We start from the raw sequence: 22,169 nt of genomic DNA, 5'->3' as shown, positions 1-22,169 counted from the left end.
TCCCAGGGCTGGGACAGAGTACAGAGCCTAGAGCATGGTGGGTAAGCATTCCGCCTTGAAGGAAAACTAACTTAGATGTTGCTGAATACTATTTCCTTACCGGGCAACCCTGAGATTACTTCAACCAGCCCAAGTTTACCAACAATCATCCAGGAATAATTCCAGAGTGGAAATTCAGACTCTAAACTTGGAGGCCTAAAAGATTTTATGATCAGATATAAAACAAAGTTTACAAAGATAAGCACAACCTGAAATAATGTAATCTCTCAGGAACTAAATTAAAGGAGTTCAACAAACCAGTCTTCAATATGTATTTTGAATGTTCACGTATGCACTCAGCTAGCATGATTTAGGCAAGGGGACATATCAGCAAACAGGACAGGTAAAACTACTTTACCTTACATAGATTATATTCTATTAAATACATATAATCTGGGTAATATAAATTTGGCCATTTAAAATCTATGGAATGTAGGCTGGAGAGGTGGCTCCGTGTGCAAGAGTGCTCCTCCAGAGACCTGCTCCTCCAGAGACCTGCTCCTCCAGAGACCTGCACTCGGATCCCATCATCCACAGCAGGAGGCTCACAACCAGCTGTAACGCCAGCTCCAGAGCAAGCTTACCCCTCTTCTGTCCTTCACAGGCATTCACACATGAGACACACATAGTTAACCACCCAATCACAGAAAAATGTTTGAGAGTATTTAGTGCACGGAAATATATATAAGCTATGAATTCCAAGGCACTGTAAAAATTAAGATCCTCTTGGAGAATACGAGCAATTTCAAGTATCCCAAATCTTATCTGCCCAGGAAATTCATTGGAAAAGAGAGGCAGCAGCCCAGGAGATTCACTGGAAAGAGAGACTTCTGAAATCAGTTTTAAGGCTTGGACTGGAGTTTACTTAGGTAACTCCTGGCAGATGTTACTTTATTCCCCCAAATAATTAAAATAACCCGGATGTTGGAATTGTGAGCACAGGGAGCAGGCAGGTGGGTTTTGATTATATACAATGTAATTGCTCATTGCAATAGCTATTAGTGACCTGAGGTTATTTAACCTCAAATGGCAATTTTAAAATTAAATATTTAACAGCTCAAGCATATTGCATGTCTATCTTGTGTGCAATAGCCATGCCTGCCTGTGTCTCAGATTACTGGAAATATAAAATATGTGTGCTATTAGACGATCAGAAGGGCCATGCCACTCCTGAGCAAACACATTCTACAGAGTGTTACAAAACTTAATGGTGAAAGGGTAAAAAAGCAATCAGCTTTCTTCTTGGTTCCTTGGCGGCTATTTCCCTCTCTTTATCTTTACTTTCTCCTCAGAAAATGTTTCTAAATTGTAGCTTTCTCTAAGTCCTCATATTCTTCCCTATCCTGTTTTCTTCTGAACCTCTCCCCTTACTACCCTTTTCAGCCACAAATATACAGATCACCTTTATTGATATGATGCACTAACTAAAGCTTTAAAAAAAAAAATAAATAAGTTGATAGAGTGTTTGCCAGGCATGCCTGAAGCCAAAGCCTTGAGTTTGACCTCCAGGATGTGGTGGTGGCCTATATGATTGAAATTCAAAGTCATCCTTGGCCACATCTTGAGTTTGAGGGTCAGCCTGGGCTACATGAAACTGTGACTCAGAGAGAGGGGACAGGGAACAAAGAAACTCATGGAATTGAAATCAGCATTGTTTTATTGTGCTTTTTAAAAATGACATAATAATTAAAGTGGAGTTTTTTTAATTTTTATTTTAGATTTTATGCATAGGAGAGTTTTTCCTGCATGTGTCTGTGCACCTGTGGGTGGGTGTCTGATGCCACCTACTGAGGCCAGAAGATGGCACATGCAATGGATCTCCTGGAACTGGAGTCGTGGATAGTTGTGAGACACCCTATGGGTTCTGAGCAGCGAACCCCAGTTCTTTGAAAAAACAACTATTCTTAGAAGCTGAGCCATCTCTCAAGCCCCTATCATGGGGACTTTGTTCATTTGTCTTCGTTTTAGGGAATAGGCTCTCACTCAATAGCCCAGTTTGGCCTAAACTTCGTGATCCTGCTTGAGTCTCGTGATCCGGTACTCAGTTTCCCGGCACGCGTACGGGATGTGACTTTCTGTGTGTTTTTCTCCTTGAGATCATGGTGTTCCAACAGAAAGGCCTCTTACCTTGGGAAGACCGATCGAAAGACACGAGTAATTCCAGTTCGTGCCTCTGGGTGCTCCCCTCAGCGAAGACTTCGCTCAATTCCTCCACGTCCGTAAAAGGCACCAACCTGATGCTAGCTGCCATCTAGCGGCAGAATAGGGCAGAAGCTCCCAGCGGTTGCCAGGTAACGGCAGCCGCGCGCCGCTAAGGAGGCGAGCGCAGCAGGAAGGACGCTCAGGGTCGTAACAACACGGCCTTCCATTGGCTGAAGAGCTCTTGGTTCCCGCCTGAGCCAATGCGCGGATGGAGGCGGATGACGTCGTATGCGAATCCTCTTCCCCGGGCTCCTGGGACTTATCTGGAGACCCAGGCTCCTTTCGCACCGCTTTGCGGCCCGGCTGCCTTATGTGCACTCCGCAGCTGCACCTGCTGCTGCTGCTGCTGCTGGTGGTCCTGATGCTTTCTAACGCCGCCCGGCCGCAGCCCTCCTCCACAGCCCGGTCTCTGCCCACCTCCTGGGGCCTGGGGCCAGTGACGCCCGAAGTGCCAACCTCAGCTCCTCCGGACTCGTCTGAGAGTCCAACTCCCTGGACGCTGTCGATGCCCGAGAATGCGACCACCGACCCCTTCCCAGGTGATGCGGCGGGATACGGGATGGAAATACCGACTTCTTGGTCACAATCTAAAATTGTGTAGACAAAACTGCCTTGCCACGTAGCTGGCAGTGGAGCTGTCCGCGCGGGAAAAATTTGGGGAGGTTCATCTCGCTTTACTTCTCGCACTTACAGCCTTACCGATCTGTGTCTGTGACTTGACTCCTGGTACCTGCGACTTAAACTGCTGCTGTGACAAGGACTGCGATCTTCTCCATCCCAGAACAGTCTTTTCCTTCTGTCTTCCTGGGAGTGTAAGGTGAGCTGCCCTGCTCTGGTGGGGAAACAAGAGTGAGTTTCCAACCCCCAGGTCCCCCGTTGGATGTTCCCTTAGGAGTGCCGAGCCATCCAGTAAAACACAAGCTGAGTGTTGCATCTCTGCTCACAGACCCCCTTATTGGCATCAGACATTGGTAGGGTAGGGCCCCTTCCCTAACTGTACTCCATGCCCCTCTCCTCAGTATCTCCACCTTTCCTCACAGATCTTCAAGTTGGGTATGTGTGGACAACTCTCTTATGTTCAGGAGCAACTCCCCGTTTCCTTCCAGAGTTTTCACGGACTCCAGTGGAATTGCACAGTTTTGTGTCCGTGTGAACGACTGTGAGTAGAAACAAGGTTGGCTGCTCTTGTCATTTAACATTTATTATGAGGTGACTTTGTCTTTGGAATTCCCTGGTCTCTTCCTTCTTTTAGAATCCCTATCACTCACCCCTCTTACCACTATCCCCTTACTTTTAGGTAAGAGAGGACATTAGTAATTTCAGAAACCTCCAGTGACGCTCCACCACCTATAAGCTCAGCACCTTTAACGTGGCAATCTGCATTGATTTCTTTCCTTCTTTCTTTCTTTCTTTCTTTCTTTCTTTCTTTCTTTCTCTCTCTCTCCCTCTTGGTTTTTCGAGACAGGGTTTCTCTGTGTAGCCCTGGCTGTCCTGGAACTCACTCTGTAGATCAGGCTGGCCTCAAACTCAGAAATCCACCTGCCTCTGCCCGCCAAATGCTGGGATTAAAAGGCATGCGTCACCACTACCTCTCTCTCTCTCTCTCTCTCTCTCTGTCTCTCTCTCTCTCTCTCTCTCTCCTTCTTTCCCCCCCCCCTCTCTCTCTTTTCTGCAAGCCTTTCTCTGATGATTTTATTCTGCTCTTCTGTTTTGGACAAATTCATGTCCCTTGTCCTCAAGCTATGCCTTAACATTTTCTTAACTTTTATCTGCTTTTCTCCTTGACTCAAGTGACTCTCTTTCTCTTTGCATTGTGATCACCTTAGCTCTCCTAAGAATCTTCTATCATCTGCCTAAGTGAGCCCATCCTGGGAAGTTCTGAGACACTCGTCCTAAGTCATTCCTTTAGCATTTGTAGAGTTCCTATACGGCTGTCAGCTTATGTGAATATTATAACTTCCTCCATATAAACTGTCAGCCCCTTAAAAGAACAAACTGTGGGCCTAGAGAGATGGTTTAGCACTTAAGAGCATTGGCTGTTCTCCCAGAGGACCCCAGATTCAGTTCTGAGCACCCACATAGCAGTTCACAACTGGCTGTAACTCTAGGATATCTGACATGCTCACCCAGACATACAAAGAAGCAAAACAACAATATACATAAAGTAAAAATAAATAAACCATTTTTTAGAAAACGGAAAACTGTGTATTTATTCACAGTAGATAAAATGTCTTAATGATGATCATTGAGGGGAGCTATTCCTAACAGGGTCTCCACAGGATGGTGGAGGGGGAAAACTGCAGACCAGCAAGTAGGGGATTTGGGATCTGCTCCTAGTTTTGCTAGCTTACTCGGAGGTCCTTGCAACTCCCTTGCCTCAGAGGATCCAAACTTCCTAAAGGGATTGGATGAGATGGTCTGTAGGCTTCCATTCCTGTCCACAGTTATATCAGAGTGTAACTACCTTTAAACTGTTGGCTGATGGTATCCCGTGTGTGATGATGGCCCAACAAGTATATTTATATTCTTATATATATAAAGTCATATATAAATAATATACTTGCGTATGCATATAGCCTTAGCTTGTCTGCATTATGTCCTTATCACTACTTCAACCGATACACCTGTACTGAAATGACGGGGGCAAGTGGACATCTGTGGGGCTAGAGAGATGGCTCGACACCTAAGAGCACTGGCTGTCCTTCCAGAGGACCCAGGCTCAATTCCCAACACCCATTAACAGCTTGCAACTCTCACTGAGAAAAGCTATGAAAAGAGTCATAGCTATTGACTCTTTGAGCTCATCTTCTCTCTCCACTGCACTTTAACTTTTGCATACAAAGGCAGCAGTAACTGATTTGATAGGACGTAAAGAGCCTTTCTGTGCTGTTTCTGGAGGAAGCTGTGGAACTGAAGCCTCAGCTCTTGGGGATGCGGGGCAGGAAAGGTAGGACACAGATCAGGCGTCAGCACACCCGTGCCCGAGCAGTACTTTGTTCTGTAAAAATTACATCTATTTACTGGGTTTGGGGTTGGGGGGAATGGCATGCATATGCATGTGACATGAATACATGCCATAGGACACTCGTGGGGGTGGAAGGACAGCTTGTAAGAATCAGTTCTCCACTTCTTCCAGTATTGTAGGTCCCAGGGATCCAGTTCAGGTCATTGTCAGTCTTGGTGGCAATTGTCTTGACCAGGTGAACCATCTTAAAGTTCTTTCTTAAACTCTGACGTTCATTTGCATGTGATAAAGTATATGAGTTGTGCTTCTAAGGTTGTTTGTTATGTCAGATACTTAAAAAGAAATGCTTTTTATCTAAGTTTCTGTTCTTTTAAAAACAAAATTTTAGCAAAATCAAACTATTTCCAGAAGCTCCAAACAGTGAATGCCACCAACTTCCAGGCCCTGGCTGCAGAGTTTGGAGGCCAGTCCTTCACTTTGACACAGGAAACCCAGCCGCCATTGCTATTCTATAGGGTGAGCCCGGGCAAGGGGCTGGGGTAGTCAGGTTTTCCTGACACAGTATGGTTGGCCGTGTAACTCCTATGATGAGGTGATAGTGCTCATCAGAACTATCTAGTTAATCTTTTTTTTCCGTGCTTCTTTTCCCTGGGCTGTTGAGCCTAACCTCACAGCGAATGAGTTTGTCCTCTATTTTATTCAGGCTGGGGACCCCATCCTGATCTACTACCCGAGCTGGTCTGTAGTGAGCTTACTGAGGCAGCCTGCAGCCGTGGGAGCTGGGGGACTCTGTGCCGAGAGCAACCCTGCAGGTGGGTCTGGGGCAGCAGTGCAGCCTTTGGCTTTTTTTGGAAATAGGCTTTCTCACTTACCACTGCTGTCTCCCCTCGTTGTGTTCTAAGGTTTCCTAGAGAGTAAAAGCACATCGTGTCCTCGTTTCTTCAAGGACCTGGCCAGCAGCTGCACCTCGGAGCCAGCCCTGGATGCTGCCTCTTACTATAACTTCAGAGTCTTGAAGGTAGGTTGTTCCCCTCTCCCCACTCTCCAGACTCGCCTCGCTCAGGTCACTCAACCTCCCTGTGAAGTTCATGTGCCACCCACGGTTGTGTACTGTAGAAAAATCCCTACGCTGGAGCTTATAATTCCTAAGATAAGACCTCGTCACCATCCTGGTGAGTGAAGAAGTGGGGATAGTTCCTTGTTTCACCAAAGTTCTTGCTTTTTGAGCATGCTCTATCTGGGTGTGTGGTATTCAATCTAGTGTGCCATCCAGCTCGGGTCTGATGTTTAGTGAGAGGAGAGTCAGGTGACAGATCAGAGGCTACTCCAGTATTTCGATTTTCCCCTTCTAAAGTCTGTTTGGGATCATATGAAGTAGAAACTCCTGGTGATTTTTTTTGAAGTCATCATGTTTCCATTCTCCGTCTTTCCTAGGTTCCGAGAGGTATGACTGATCTTCAGAATACGAAGGTATGATGCTGCTTATCAGGAAGAACAATACCTGTGCTGATTCAGAATGACCTGAATTTAAGTTGTCTGGCCCTGGAAGGAGAGAAAAATGGGATCGTCGAGGGGAAAGAAAGGCATTCATTTTAGCATAATGCTTAGCTAGCAGGCACTTCTCCTCTAGCTGTAAGAGAAAAGGCTGTTCTCCATTGCTTTGACATGCTGCTCTCTCTCGCCAGTTCCAGGTTCCTGTAACACATGCCTCACAAGCCAGCCCTCCTCTGCTGGCTGGAAGCACGTGTCAGAATGTCGTGTCCCAGGTATGGAAACTCAAATTCTAGACTGGTTCATCTCAGTCAACATCACCAGAGGGGCCTCATCTTCCTGTAGGGGGTAGAGCAGCAGTTCTCACCCTTCCTAATGCTGTGACCCTTTAATACAGTTCTTCAAGGTGTGGTGATTCCCCGACTGTAAAATTATTTTGTTGCTAACTGTGCTGTTCTCAATCACACTGCAAATATCTATGTCTTCCAATGGTCTTAGGCGACCCCCGTGAAAGGGTCGTTCAACGTGCAACGTGGTCGTGACCCACAGGTTGAGAACCACTGGGCTAGACTAATTCACCGACTGCTGGACATTGGCTCAGCTCTTGCGTCAGGAGTTGAGCCTGCCGCTTTCGTCCCCACCACATTTTCAGTCATGGCCATCACTATTGCCCTCCACTGTTTTAGGTTCAGGCTCCTCCTTTGTATACACTGACTTGCGCTGTCTCTCATCAACTTTGCACGTTTGCACATTTTCACGTTTTCATCTGCTGCCATGGTATCATAGCAAAGTCTGAGATTAGTCAACTGTAATTTTCTCTTATAATCAATGAAGATGTGTAAAGGAATAAGACTTATCTTAAAGTGTCCCTTCTGTCCCCAGCTACTATCTTTATTTCTCTTCAGACACTTAAGGACCTAGTAACCCAGGTTTCCATTCCATGCTTACCCCTGCCCAATTCCACACCTGCCTGGCTGGCTCACACTCAAAACTCTTAACTAAGCACACCTCTTCCATGAACTCTTCCTCAGAGCCGCAGTTGGTCTCTGTTTCACATGCAAATGCAATATCAAGCCATCTTTATCTTTATATACTATTGTTTGGGGTCTGTTCTGATTGTTACGTAAGCCTTTTGCATGCAGTTAAAAACACAGACAGAAGAGTCTCCTGCACTAAACACAGCAAGCCCCCAATTTTGCTTTACGGAATCTCCTTTTGTTTTTCAGGTCATCTATGAGATAGAGACCAATGGGACCTTTGGGATCCAGAAAGTCTCTGTCAGCTTCAGACAGACCAACCTGACGGTCAAGCCAGGAGTTTCCTTACTGCAGGACTTCATCATTCACTTCAGGGTCAGTGGCCTTCCCTTTGAGAGGGCTCAGGCGCTGCGTCCTAGAAGTAGCACTTTACAGAGTCAGTATCCATATTGTCTCTGTCTGTCTGTCTTTCTGAGCACCTCTCTTTCTCCTACAGAATTCTCGTTAATAAAGTCCCCCACTCTACTTCATAGAGAAGAAATAATCTGTTTCTGTAACGTGTGCGAAACAGAGTCTGGATGTTAAGGCCTACTGTGGTCTTAGTTGAGGTCTCGACATTAACTGTTCCTTAATTTAACTAGAGTGGCAGATACTCAGAACGTGTGCATCATTAGCATTTTCCTCTGATGCTCTGCTTGGACCCAACCAAACCAGTCCTGGACTTGTTAAAGATGCTCACTGTGTCCAGTCAGCAGCACACAGAAAGTCTCCTACTCTGGTTTTTTCACTCTTTCACGTTCATAATTGTATTTCCCCGTGACCTCTGGTTTGTGGTCTTCACTTCTGTCATCTGCCTGCCTTTCTTCTGCCTCTTTAGTCCTTTAAAACCAAGAAAGTTCTCTCCAAGTCTGTGATCGGCCCAGGCTCTGTGTCCCTCACAGTCCCGTTACTGATTAAAATTCAATTTATATTTAGATTCCGCTGGATTCGGCCAAGCCGCACACACATTGCATGAAATCACTATCAACGTTTGAGAAATGGTGTCAAGGGACCCTTTGAAGAATTAACATGTAGTGAATTTCAGTGTTCAGATTGCTCGGGATCGGGGGAGAGCACTGGCCTAGCCTATGCAAGACCCTAAGTTTAATCCTCAGTACTCCCCAAGACAAAACAGCAAGCAGATCACTCCAGATTTACGTTAGAGAGGAAGGAGGGAGCGGTGGAGATTGTGCTGCAGTGTGGTGAAGGGAAGCGTCCCAGTGCAGCTCCCAGATTGCCTCTGAGGAGAGAAGGCAGGAGCCAGGGGGACGTGTGTGCACAGTAATTGCCTTCTTCCTTCTGCAGGCATTTCAACAGAGAAAGGCTGCTTTTCCTGCTGCTCCGAGAAGCGGGAATCCTGGCTACCTCACTGGGAAGCCACTCTTGGTGCTAACTGGAGACTTAGGTCACTCGGTATCCTTTTGGGGGCTGGGTGGACTCTTACAGCCTGACAAGAATGGTTGCTGACCTTCCGAGTTTTCCAGTTCTCAAGGTTCTGACGGGCTTTGGTAGCACATTCTGTACCAAAGTTTATTATGTTCTTAAAGGTTGATGCCGCCCAGGGCTTTATACCTCAGACAACTGATGGTGAATTATGCTGATGTTTGCTTATTTTAGTGTGATATTCATATGCTAATATATAGTTAATAGGTTTTAGAAAGTATTTGTCTGGTTTTTTAAGTACTAGAGAAAATGTGTGCCTGAACTATCAGTATATTAATAAAATACAAACAGTGCTTAGGGCACGGTGAAAGCATCCATTTCCCAGCCCTGCCTACTTCCTCTTTCTGTTACTGTCACCTTGACCATCACTCTTGCACCTCAGATGACCCTGTTGCAGAGCGAGGGTAATGGGCTTTGCTCTGCTAAGAGACACGAAGTACAGTTTGGAGTGAACGCAATATCTGGGTGCCAGTTAAGGTAATCATTTGCCTCAGAGCTCCTCCCACCATTTTGTCTCTGCTTTGTGTAGAAGTGGTAACTGTTTACTACTTCAAACAACACTTTAGAAAAAGATAGTCTTTGCATCTATGGAGTAGCTGCTAAGTTTATGTTCTCGGATCCCTATCATAATATTAATTTCATGTTCGAATACTAATATGGCGTCACCACCATGCTGGTGTGGACTCCAGCCTCCGCGGTGTTTACGTGCAGGCCCAAAGAGGTGAGCTGCAGCCAGTTGCAGGAAGAGCTTTACCAGACTCTGCATGGAAGGCCCAGACCAGAGTTCGTTGCCATCTTTGGTAATGCTGACCCAGCCCAGAAAGGAGGGTGGACCCGGATCCTGAACAGGAGCTGCAGCATTTCAGTAAGGACGGGAGACGGGGGCCACTGCTGACTGGCGACTCGTTTTCCATCTTTGCAATTACGGCTAGCAACTTTCTTTACCTGCCGAGCCGTGCTTCCAGCTGACTCTGGCAGCAGGTTTATTCTCTTATGATTGCAACAGGTTAGGTTTTTAGGACAGTGTAGAACCCTTGCCAGGTAGATGAATTGGGTTCAGTTCTGAGTACTACCAAATAAAGATCACGTTTCACATACCGAAGGGGTATTAAGGGTTTAAAAACTGAAGTCAAATAGGATGTATCTTCCTACGGTCTTGCAATTATTTCTCTTAGGGCACTGCTTTAACTATGCCATGTTTCTGTTAGGATGGTTTACATGGCTCCCTGATGCCTTCAAACCAGATTTAGAATCTAACCTCGGCCCTGTGTTTTATGTAACTTGTCATTGCTTCTGTGTTCAAATCCTGTTGTCTGCCCAAGGCCACAGCCTTTCATATCCTTAGGAGACACTTAGTAACTGTTGCTTAGTGAGTGTCTCTCCTTGGCAACATGTGCTGTTCTAACTGTCTGCCATTTTGGAAGTTTTCTTTGTAATGAACGTAACTGTAATGTATGTATGGACCATGTGTGAAGTTTCAGTGCATTCGTGCACTACTAAGTGTTCATTCCCATCTCCTCATTGTTACGTTCAGAGACTGCTAGCTTCTCTTTTCAAGTTGTTTTTCTTTTTCTTGCAGTGCTGGGAATTAAACCTCCAAATTCTGCATAAACTATGTAGTTGCCCTACTGTGCTATGGGCAATCAATTATTTAAAACTGTTTAACTCTAGCTTGGTACTGACTATCCCACCTTACTCTGTGTACGCTACCCCACCTTAACTAGTCTCCAGCAATCACTGTAGTATTCTACTGTTCTGTGTTAAGATCAACATTTTTCCCATGCAGCGATGGTACACACCTCTGATCCTAGAACTCAGGAGGCAAAGGTAGTCATGGATCTGTGAATTTGAGGCCAGCCTCGTCTACAGAGTGGGTTCCAAGACAGCCAGAGCTACACAGAGAAACCCTGTCTTGAAAAATCAAATAGGGGCTGGAGAGATGGCTCAGTGGTTAAGAGCACTGACTGCTCTTCCTGAGGTCCTGAGTTCAATTCCCAGCAACCACACGGTGGCTCACAACCATCTGTAATGGGATCTGATACCCACTTCTGAAGTGTCTGAAGACAACTACACTGTACTCGTATATATGTATAATAAATAAATCTTTAAAAAAAAAAGAAAGAAAGAAAAATCAAATAGAATGTATGGTTCTCTATGTCCACCCATTTTACTGCAAATGTCAGGGCTCCCTTTTTATTTCTTTTATGAGTGAATGACTCATATTTCATTGTATGGATACCAGGTTTTCTTCAGCCTTTTGTCCCTCTATAGGAACCTCAGTGACAAGCTTATGTTGGTTGTTATGAGAGGCAGTGCAGCTATCTCTTTGACAGGGTGGGTTCATTTTCATTGAATATATAAACCCAAAGAATAGACTAGCTAGATCAGATGTTAGATGTATCTTTAGTTTTTAGAAGACTCTCCATCCTGTTGTTCATGTTTAAATACAACTTTTTAAAGATTAAGAATATTTATATGGTCTGGTTTTACACTTTCTTTAAGCCATATGGGCTTCTATATTATTATACAATTATACACTGCTTTAATAACAATAGCTGCTCAAGAGATGCTGAGAAAAGATGGCTCAGTAGTTAAGAGTACCCATTAGTGGCTCATATAACTGCCAATAATTCTACCTGCAGGGGATCTGACACTCTCTCTAGCCTCCATGGGCATCTACACATGTGCAAATACAGAGAGAGAGACAGACAGACAGACAGACAGAGAGGCATACATATCCATAAAAATAAATCTTTTTCAAAACAACAGAAATGATTGCAACTGAGCGCATCCTTTTTTATGTTCTGCAGACAGTTAACTGCACTTCCTGCTGTTTGATACCAGTGTCCCTGGAGATCCAGGTGTTGTGGGCACATATAGGACTTCAGTCCAACCCACAAGCTCATGTGGCAGGAGCCCGATTCCTGTACCAATGCAAGTCTGTACAGGTAAGTCATGTACCTCCCAGCCATTTGACCAGGGCATTGTTAAACTTTTGAGGACCAGTGTATGTTACCAATCAATGTTTCTTTAGAGTGAGTCCCCAGAATCCATTTTTAGGTCTGTCTTTCCAGCATGCTTATGAAAATTGTCATTTTGTCATAGTGAATACAATCATATCCATCCTTCTCCATCTCCCCCCTCCCTAGATTTCAGATTTCTTTTAAATAACCCTACTGTTGTTAGTAATCTGACCACAGAAAGCATTCTCCATGCATATGTGTTCACTGCAGCAGTCACTCTAATGCTTTGCAATCTGTTCGTTGTGATTTCGTTACTGGTGTGTTACCAACTCTTGCTTCTGTGGTCTCCATTAAATGCTTTCATCTGGAGTAAACCTGTCTCCGGTTTATAACATGCTGAAGGACACACTTAACATCTGCCTTGGTTTGAGAGTGTGTAGTCTTTGCCTTTAGAGGTTCAAGAATATGGTACTTCTACCTAGACACGCTGAGGCATAAGGACGGGCATGCTATTAAGTTTTAGTGAAAATTAAAACATCGTGATTTTTTGTTTGCTGCAGTATATTTGCTTTTCAGTAAATTAACAAGGAGCTTCGTTTAGGCCTGGTGTAACATACTTTTATTCTCCCAAGCAGCAGGGTTGGACAACTTGGTTGCCTGTGCCTATCAGTGGGACTAACACTCAGTTATCAGGAAGTTTCACTGAGAGCACTGTACTGGCTGGTTTGTGTGTCAACTTGACACAGGCTGGAGTTATCACAGAGAAGGGAGCTTCAGTTGGGGAAGTGCCTCCATGAGATCCAGCTGTGGGGCATTTTCTCAATTAGTGATCAAGGGGGTAGGGCCCCTTGTGGGTGGTGCCATCCCTGGGCTGGAAGTCTTGGCTTCTATAAAAGAGCAGGCTGAGCAAGCCAGGGGACGCAAGTCAGTAAAGAACATCCCTCCATGGCCTCTGCGTCAGCTCCTGCTTCCTGACCTGATTGAGTTCCAGTCCTGACTTCCTCTGGTGATCAATAGCAATGTGGAAGTGTAAGCTGAATAAACCCTTTCCTCCCCAACTTGCTTCTTGGTCAAGAAGTTTGTGCAGGAATAGAAACCCTGACTAAGACAAGCGCCCTGTTCTTTGCCTGGATGGATGTGTTTCTTTAAGACTCATGTAGTGAGCCTACACTGAACCCCCTGATAAGTTTTTCTCTCTAGAGTTGTGTTCTCCCAGGGCTGGTTTTGTGTTTGTTCTTTTCCAAAGCCTCTGCCTCTCTTGGGTAGTACAGCCACCGAGTGCTTGTCTTCTTCTAGATGTTTGACCCCATTCCTTTTTCTGGTCATTTGCTTTGTCTACAATACTATTCAGTCATTCAACCTACCTGATGGACGTGGATAATAGAGTTTCCGCTGTGTTTTGCTCATGAGTGGCTAAAGAGCCAGTAGTGATAAGGCTGAAGGGACTACAGAAGAACTGAGACACTGCACCTCTGGCTCTTGCTTTGGCTTTGGCTGGATAACAGTTATCAGCCAGAATTCTGACCTAAATAGTAATGGCCCATCGATTTTATTGTCTATAAATTATATATCAAAGAAAGCATTTAATCCCAGCACTTTGGAGGCAGAGGCAGGCGGATTTCTGAGTTCGAGGCCAGCCTGGTCTACAGAGTGAGTTCCAGGACAGCCAGGGATATACAGAGAAACCTTGTCTTGAAAAACCAAAAAAAAAAAAAAAAAAAAAAAAAAAAAAAAAAGAAGAAAGCATTAAAACCCAACAAAAAAAAAAATTAAGGAAAAAATAAATAAAAGAAAATCCAGAGCAAAGGGAAATGCTCACAACGTGTACCTGAGGGTGTCCTTTCATGTAGAGTAAAGAACTTGTGAGTCTCAGTCATGGCGTCCTTTCATGTAGAGTAAAGAACTTGTGTGTCTCAGTCATGGCTTACACTCTGACCAAAGACATATCTGTTCTATTTCATAAGAGAGAGTGTAGCTGCAAAAACACAAATCTCAGAGGAAGTCGTTAAAATCTAAGAGTATGTGAGTTATTGATCTGATAATCGAGATAAGGTTCCCCCCCATCCCCAATTCTTTTTTATGGATTGTTTCAGAACTGCAGCTGATGTGCCCTCTAGGGGCCAGCTGCTAAGCCTGTGATAGCAGTGGTCTAGTCATCTGGCCTTCCTGCTTTCAGGCTGCTCCTTAGTTGAGACAGTGAACGTCTCTTTTGAGACAGGGTCTTCCGTAGCCCAGACTGGCCTCAAGTTTGCTATGGTCAAGAATGACCTTAAACTCCTGATCTTTCTGTCTCTGCCCTCCATGTGTGGTAGGCTCTGAGAATGAGGCTTCAGGTATACCTGTTCAAGTTCTGGAGTCACCAGCTATTGTTGGAAGTTTGTTTGCTTGTATCTCACGCAATGAGAACTACATGCAGCCATTCAAGAAGATGTATCTGGCTTGGGTCACGTGTTTTCAGTCCAGCGCAGCTGGAGACTCCATGAAACATTCCAAGAGCTCACCTGCCCTTAACTCTCTCCCTGTAGGAGCACCAGAGAGGAATAGAAGTATCATTGACGACTCTCGTGAACTTTGTGGACATTACTCAGAAGCCAGAGCCACCTAGGGATCAACCCAGAACTGACTGGAAGCTGCCATTCGATTTCTTCTTTCCCTTCAAAGCAGCGTTCAGCAGAGGGGCCAGTGTTCAGAAAGGCTCGTCCTCTCTCGTCCTCATCCTATTTATCTTACTACTTGGACTTCTCAACTCACAGACCAAGTGAAGAAAGAAAATAAGCAGGTTTCATTTTTCCCTATGGGAAACTAAAGACAGCCTACTTATCTTGGCTACATAGGTCCTCACTTACTCATGATTACAGGAGGGAATTTAGGGAAACAGAACCTAACCGAAAGGAATTTTTTTTCTTTCCATTTTCTTATTATGTAGCCTTGGTTGACCTAGAAATCCCAAGGGAGCCCAGGCTAGCCTCAGACACACAGAGATTTCCCCCTGCCCGAAGTGCTAGGATTAAAGGCAAGTGCCATCACACCCTGCCAGGAGTCTTTATCAATTGAAGATGGTACTCTAGGAAAGCGATTACAAATATCCTATCATCATAGCTCTCCTCTTAGGGCTTCTCGGACTTCCAGGTACACAATGGGTTCTCTGCTTCGAACACTGGGCAGGCCAAGAGCCTCCATCTCTTCATGTTGTGTCTCTTTACATTGTGTTTTGCCTTTCTAATAAATGTCGGCATGATCTGTCCAGCCATTCACAGGCACATGCTCCTGCCATCACCCAGAGTGAACTCAGCAAGGCTGGCCCCTGCATTAGCGCTGACAATTCAAGCCAGGAAACTGCTGGCTCTATATTTTGTCTGGCTCTTTTGCCAAAGTATAGCCACACCCTTTGCCCAGACTTGAATTAGGAAAGTAGTTCTTTCTACTCGTTTTCCAAAGTGAATGGAGTCCCATCTCCTTTTCTCACTAGCAAGTGACCCCACCAGTCCTTTCTGTCCTCCCCTACTTTGTGGTGTGGGGTAATAGAAGTGACTGAGAACTCTCTTGTATTAAGTCCAGTAGCGAGGCAGAAGTTGACACCCCATGACAAATACCCTGAGTATTTTTCTGTGTGTGAGGTTTAAAGGGGAGCAGGGACTCTCATAAACTGTACTGTAGCATTTGAATCAGGTGACTTGACTTCTTTTCTTGGGAAATACTCTCCTTCAGTCCAATATTATGCCCGTGACTTCTGTTTAAGTCTGTTTCTTTAAGGATAAGGCCTTGGTAGCTCACACCGAGGCCTAGCTGCCTGACCGGTCCACAGAAGTCGCATGCACAGAGACGGGCTTCTTGGGCTCATTTCCTCTTCTTGAGTGGAGACAAATTAGTTGAGAATTATAGTAGAAAACTTAAAGACTCATGCTGTCCTTTTAATTTAAGGCAAGGCTTTGATTGAAGAAGTGACATTAAGTCTAATTATTTTAAACATTAAACCTTGGACTGAGACAGTGAATATAGAGTTAAGATGCCAAGGAATAACTCCAGTCGAACCGTGTGAAACGTGCAATTCTAAGGCGCCACCTCCTCTGAGTGATGTGTGCCGCTGGAGCCAGACGGTCAATGTGGCTCACATTCTTGATGGGTGAGCTTCATAAGCAGGTTGGCACAGACATCAAAAATCTGCTGCCCTAGGAAAGTGAATGGGAGGGGAAGCACCTGAGAACCTGGGACGAACTGAGGGGAGGCCCAGTCCTTTCTGTGGGTTAAAGTGATCACAGGAAAAATACTGAATGGATTAAGCAGCGATGGAAGTTTGCTTTGTGGGAATTTGAAAGCCAGGCAGAGAGGGTTGAGGTTATTAATGCTCTGAAACCCAAATTGGTTTTGTTTGTTTGTTTTGCTTTTTGAAACAAGGTTTCTTTGGATAGCCCTGGCTGTCCTGTAACTTGATTTGTAGATCAGGCTGACCTTGAACTCATGGAGATCTGCTTGCCTCTACCTCCCAAGTACTAGGAATAAAAGCATATGCCGTCACCACCCAGCTCTCAAACTGTCTTTTAATGAAACAGTCATAATCCTGCCTCAGGAACAGAAGAAAATGCTGGCAATATGTACCATCTCTGTGTAGCCAAGGTTACACAGAGAAACCCTGTCTCAAAAAAAAAAAAAAATGTACTATCTCCAACTGCTTATCATTTTTATCATTTTGTTCCATTCCAGAGTCCCTAGCAAGTAGCCAGTTTCTCTGAAAAGGGCAAAGTTCTTGCATCAGTTACTACCAAGACAGAAGTGCTCCTGCACAGGGCAGTGAGGAGCATGGGAAGTTGGCCGCACAGTTCTCAACAGAATCCATTACTTACACAGATGTTGTCTAGCTGAGCAGCCTTGGCTCCCAGTCCCAGTCACTCCGACCACTAGGTCTTAGGAGACATAGGCCTTCAAGTTTGGTCTTAGCAGTTAATAACCCTAAGTTGCAGGCTAGCTGACACCCAGTTCACTTGGAGCCAACTACAAGTTCTGTCCTTTTCCTTATCTTCTCCTTTGTGCAAACACTTTCTCCCACTGAGGCTATGAAACTATCCTGTCTTTAAATTTTCTGTCTAAAATGCAGCATTCTAAAATCTTTTAGATGTATTTAGTTTGTGTGTTTGAGGGTTTTTTTGGTGTTTTGAGTTTTTGTTTGTTTGTTTGCTTACCTGTACATTTTTGTACTATATGCATGCCTAAATGTGATGGTTGTGAACCACTATTGGGAGCTGGGAATTGAATCTGGGTCCTCTATAAAAACAAGTGCTCTTAACCACTGAGCCATCTCTCCAGCCCCTAAAAGATAGCTTTTAAAGTGCACACAATTCAGCACTAGGAAAATGGTTCTATTGGTAAAGTGTTTGCCATGCAAGTAGAGGGACAGGTATCTAGATTCCCAGAATTAATTATCTATATCCTGGTGGTCAGCCTGCCTAAAGTCCCTGGGAGAGGCAGAGACAAGGATTCCCCGGAATAATCAGGCTAGCCCTCTTAGTCAAAACAGAGCTCCAGGCTCCATTGAGAGACTCTGGCTCAGTGAATGAGGTGAGTGATGGAGGAGACCCAGTGTTAGCCTCAGGCATATACACGCATATGTTCTCCTACATGCACATACACGCATGTGCCCTCCTACATGCATATACACTGAATTCATATACCAAAAGTGAATAATGTACAAGTCAGTGTGGTGACAATGGCAAACACCACTGATTCCAGTTCTTTCACTACCCTAAAAAAGAAGTTTCCTGTTGGCAGCCTCTTCCCTCTCCTCCCAGTTGTCCTTGGTAATCACAAATCCCTTGTTTTCCTCTCTGTAGATCGCGTATTCTGGACGTCCACTGTGCTACCATTTGTGTCTGGCTTCTTTTCACTTTGTGTGTTTTCAAAGTTCATCTGATTTGTAATTTGTATCAGCCCGTTGCTCCTTTATGGCTGAACAGTTCGTTCAGGGATCTACCACATTTGATCCATTTGCTAGACAATGACTGACAGGTTACTCTCACCTCAGGCAGTTATGAATATTTGTATGAACTTCAATATGGACATTTATCTTTCATTTTTCTTAGGTATATACTTTAGAGTGAAGTTGCTAGGTCATATGGTAATTCTGTTGGACCCGTGGACCTTCCAGGGTCCTCCTTGTAATAGAACTTCACAGTGATCTCCATTCTTATTGGAAAGCTCAATACATATCAGGTTCCATCCTGAATCTTCTCTGCACACAAGCCAATGCAGTCCTTAGCATGGCTGTTACTCTGGGAAGATGTTTTACAAACATATTCAATTTAAGGAGCAAGTTTTACAAAGAGGTATGTACAATTTGGATGAAGTAAAATAGGAATCCCTGCCAGCCTGCTGCAGGTTGGAGAAATGTATACAAAGCTCTCAGATAGATCCAGTGGGTCTGTGAATGGACAGAAGCACCAATAAGGTATGGTAGCTGTGGGTCATGTCTCACGGGCCTTAAGAAGTGTTTAGAAGATGTGGTGTTTTGTGTCTTTAATCCCATCACTCAGGAAGTTGAAGCAGGAGACTGGCAGCTGGGCTGCATAGTAAGTTCAAGGCCATTCCCAGCAACATAGAAAGAACCTGTTTATGCTGCTTATGGTGGTACATGCCCATAATCCCAGAATTCAGGAGGGGGAGGCAGGAGGGTCATGAGTTCAGACAGAGCCCCGTGCTATGTGAGACCTTGCTCTCCCACTCAAAAAAAAAAAAAGAATAAAAGACCTTGCTTCTAAACTTTAACCCAATAATTCCAGTTATCAGGCTAATATTCAACAGTATTGAACCAGTTAAATTATAGTACATGTATAGGTTGAAAACTTGTACAACCACTAAACATTATATAGACTTGCCTTTATTGCAATAGAATTTATGACCTATTTAAATAGTGTGTGTGTGTGTGCATGTGCGTGCGTGTGTGCACGTACATGAGTGCAGGTACCAGCAGAGGCCAGAAGAGGCTGTTTGATCCCCTGGAGCTGGGTGGATGTGAGCATCTAACACGGGTGCTGGGAACTGGCCGTGGGTCCTCTGATGAAGCAGCAAATGCTCCTATGCACTGAGCCATCTCTCCAGCACCCTCAGGACCTATTTTTAAGTGAGAAAAACAAACCACAAAATGATCACAGAGACTGTGCTCCTACTTTTATAAAATAAGAATGTACACATATGTATAAATGGAAAACAAAAATTAAAAGACTACATGTCAAAATGTAGTTTTTAAAAAAATGATACCAGGTTTTGTAATCAGACAATACCGTATTTTGAAGAAACTTGGTATTTACTCTCTGAAGAGAGCTTCAGTTTATTCTGCACAGTAACATTGTGCTCCATGAGTAAACTTCCCTTTTCTGTTTCGGGTTTGTTTGTTGAACATCACAGGCCTGCCTAGAATCATTCCCACATACCTGTCACTTTGTGATCTGCTGGGGTTCTTTTAAGATAAAATACTGACTAAGCCCTGTGTCTGAAGATTCTGGTTCACTTGTGGAAAAAACCTGGGAAGCAGGGACTTTAACACTCTTTCATAATAAATCAGCAATTAGAAAAAGAAAACCTATCTTTTAGATGGGAGTGGCCACATGTGCCTATAATCCAAGAAGCAGAGAGGCAGAAGGATCTCCTATTATCACAATCATCACCACCATTTACATTTACATTTTCCTGATGCTTCTAGTATGTTCCTTGGCTTATGAAACTATACAGTCCACAGTGTAGCTGTAGTGTTCACTGGTCCCTGCTGACTCCCAACTATGCTTACCCCTTCTCTGAGCATTCCCATCACTCACTGTGCTAAGGTATGGCAGAGCCTCTGTTCCCATGTAACATAGGCCTTCTGCCCCTACCTCAGCCGACTGGTTCAAGCACAGAGTCCTAGAATCACACAGGAATCCCGGAAACTCTTCTTTCCCGGGCGTTTGGAAGTGAGATCATTCCTATCCATCAGGAATGGCACTAATGATAAGACTACTGTAGAGCTGGGAAGACCATTTTCCACCATGTCTTTAAAACCAAAAATTCTAATGTCATACAGTTGAAAGATTTGTTAATCCAATACTTAACATCTGAGAATGTCAGGAGAAAAATTAAGGTTGCACAACTAAATCACTATAAGCAGAAAACTTTGTATGTACAGTCAAAACACTGCAGTTCATAACATGCAGTGGTCTGGAATCTGAGTTGGGCCATCACTGGTTGTGCCGTGTGACATGATGCCATTTACGGTATTCAGCGTACATGTGTGTGGGAACTAAGGTAACTGAAGTCTCGTGATGTGACATGCAGTGAGCGCTGTCAGAAGCACTTCAGTTGTTCAGTTTCAAGCTAATGTTTGATCGTTTGTTGTGTCAAGCAACCTTCCACTATTTATGATTGCCAGCATCTTCACAACTCTCATATTTGCTTTCAGAGTCAATATGGGAAGACTATTTTCAGAGAAAGTGGGAGGGGGACAGGATGAGAGATGTATAACGAAAACTCAACACACACACATGCACATACATGCCAGCCCCACCCTCACCCCCATCCCAGTAAATCACTTAGTTGGGTTGGATATCTGCTCTTTACATCTCACAACTTGAAGCTATTTTTTTTCAAGATTTATTTATTATTATATCTAAGTACACTGTAGCTGTCTGCAGACACACCAGAAAAGGGCATCAGATCCCATTACAGATGGTTGTGAGCCACCATGTGGTTGCTGGGATTTGAACTCAGGAGCTTCAGAAGAGCAGTCAGTGTTCTTAACCACTGAGCCATCTCTCCAGCCCTTGAAGCTATTTTAAAGTCAGTGTGGTGGCCCATGCTCCTGATCCCAGCCTGGGTTCAAGGCTAGTCAGAGCTTCAGAATCAGACCTTGCCCCACCCCAGCCACCTAGAAGAAAAGAAAGACAAATTAAGCCTGGCACTCAATATATTTCTGTGTGGTAGTGGTGGCAACACATATCTGTAATCAGAGCATTTTGGAAGCAACGTCAACCTGGTCTACAGAGCAAGTTCCAGGGCCAGTAGGATGGCTGAATAGGTAGAAGTACTTGATGCCAAGTCTGATGACCCTAGTTCAATTCCAAGAATCCATATAGTAGAGGCAAAGAACTGACTTCCATAAATTCTGACTTCTATGAGTGCTATGGCATGCCCCGCCCATCCCAAGTCAGCCAATCAGTCAAGAACAGCAGATTTCAAGGAAGCTAGGGCTACAGGGTGAAAGACCTAAATGTCTTACTTCCTGCATGACTTCCTGGCCGTGTTCAGCTTTATTCCCACTTGCTAGGACAAGTTAAAATCCATCCCCACCAAGTCAACAAAAAGACAAATATGTTGTGTGTGAGAAAGATACCATGGCTAAATTACTTCCTTGATTTTCATAGACAAGCAGGCTATGTGCCTAGAACTGGGTTTTCTTTTATCATTCATCTAACACACGTCTCTCTCTTCACTGGCAGAGTAGGATATTAGTGGCAAAACAAATAGTAAGTAAACTATAAATAAAAATAAAAATAAAAACAGTAGAATGTTAAGGAGTTTCGTGCTCGATTCTGAGATATTGTTAGATAGTATGTTGTTGCAGAGCCCAGGCTGACCTGGAAATCATCATGTATGGAGGCCAGGCTGGCTAGGTCTAATCCTCTGACCTCTGCCTGTGAGATGCTGAAGTTGAAGGCATGACCTTCAAGGAAGACCAGCTTTACACGGATGTTGTTAATAGCTCAATTTCTTTTATTTATTTTTTCAGCACCGATGATCAATTCCAATTCACCTTTTGAAAAATATAAAATTTTTTAAAACTAAAGAAATATTTATTCACTCCTCAAATACAAAGAATCTCATATTCTAGGAATATACTTTCCTGTTCTCCAGAGGCTTGCTCCTTAGGAGGGAAGGCAGACAAGATGATATGTGGGTGGGTGAACTGAAAAACTTCTAACTTAAAGAGCTCCAGTCCCTTCGTCTAGTTACATCCCAGTCCCTTAGTCTAGTTACACCTGTCCCCTCTCCTGTCCCCTCTCCACCCCACCCCCACCCCCCTCATTTTGT

General features: G+C 44.3%; 2 protein-coding genes across 3 annotated transcripts in view; one reads left to right on the top strand and one right to left on the bottom strand.

Moving 5' to 3' along the window:
- Positions 1 to 2,332, bottom strand: part of Entpd1 (ectonucleoside triphosphate diphosphohydrolase 1) — a 130,996-nt gene extending 128,664 nt beyond the window's left edge. Inside the window, exon 1 of one of the 2 annotated variants that reach the window (XM_031390284.1) lies at positions 2,167 to 2,332. In XM_031390284.1, coding sequence (XP_031246144.1) covers positions 2,167 to 2,290 — 124 coding nt within the window. In that variant the 5' untranslated portion in view covers positions 2,291 to 2,332. The remainder of the gene's footprint in view (positions 1 to 2,166) is intronic. The other variant, XM_031390286.1, reaches the window with a different exon arrangement.
- A 118-nt stretch (positions 2,333 to 2,450) lies between these two features.
- Positions 2,451 to 16,638, top strand: Tctn3 (tectonic family member 3). The gene is made up of 14 exons (XM_031390283.1): positions 2,451 to 2,780; positions 2,935 to 3,058; positions 3,282 to 3,400; positions 5,595 to 5,722; positions 5,910 to 6,018; positions 6,109 to 6,224; positions 6,641 to 6,676; positions 6,892 to 6,972; positions 7,924 to 8,049; positions 9,019 to 9,126; positions 9,539 to 9,633; positions 9,868 to 10,021; positions 11,967 to 12,104; positions 14,645 to 16,638. Exons 1-14 carry the CDS (start codon positions 2,552 to 2,554, stop codon positions 14,879 to 14,881), a joined length of 1,800 nt encoding a protein of 599 aa, XP_031246143.1. The 5' UTR covers positions 2,451 to 2,551; the 3' UTR covers positions 14,882 to 16,638.
- The last annotated feature ends 5,531 nt before the right edge of the window (positions 16,639 to 22,169 follow it).

The sequence above is a fragment of the Mastomys coucha genome, unplaced genomic scaffold, assembly GCF_008632895.1.
Source record: "Mastomys coucha isolate ucsf_1 unplaced genomic scaffold, UCSF_Mcou_1 pScaffold21, whole genome shotgun sequence".
NCBI classification, from domain to species: domain Eukaryota; kingdom Metazoa; phylum Chordata; class Mammalia; order Rodentia; family Muridae; genus Mastomys; species Mastomys coucha.
This window is presented reverse-complemented; position numbering and strand designations above follow the sequence as displayed.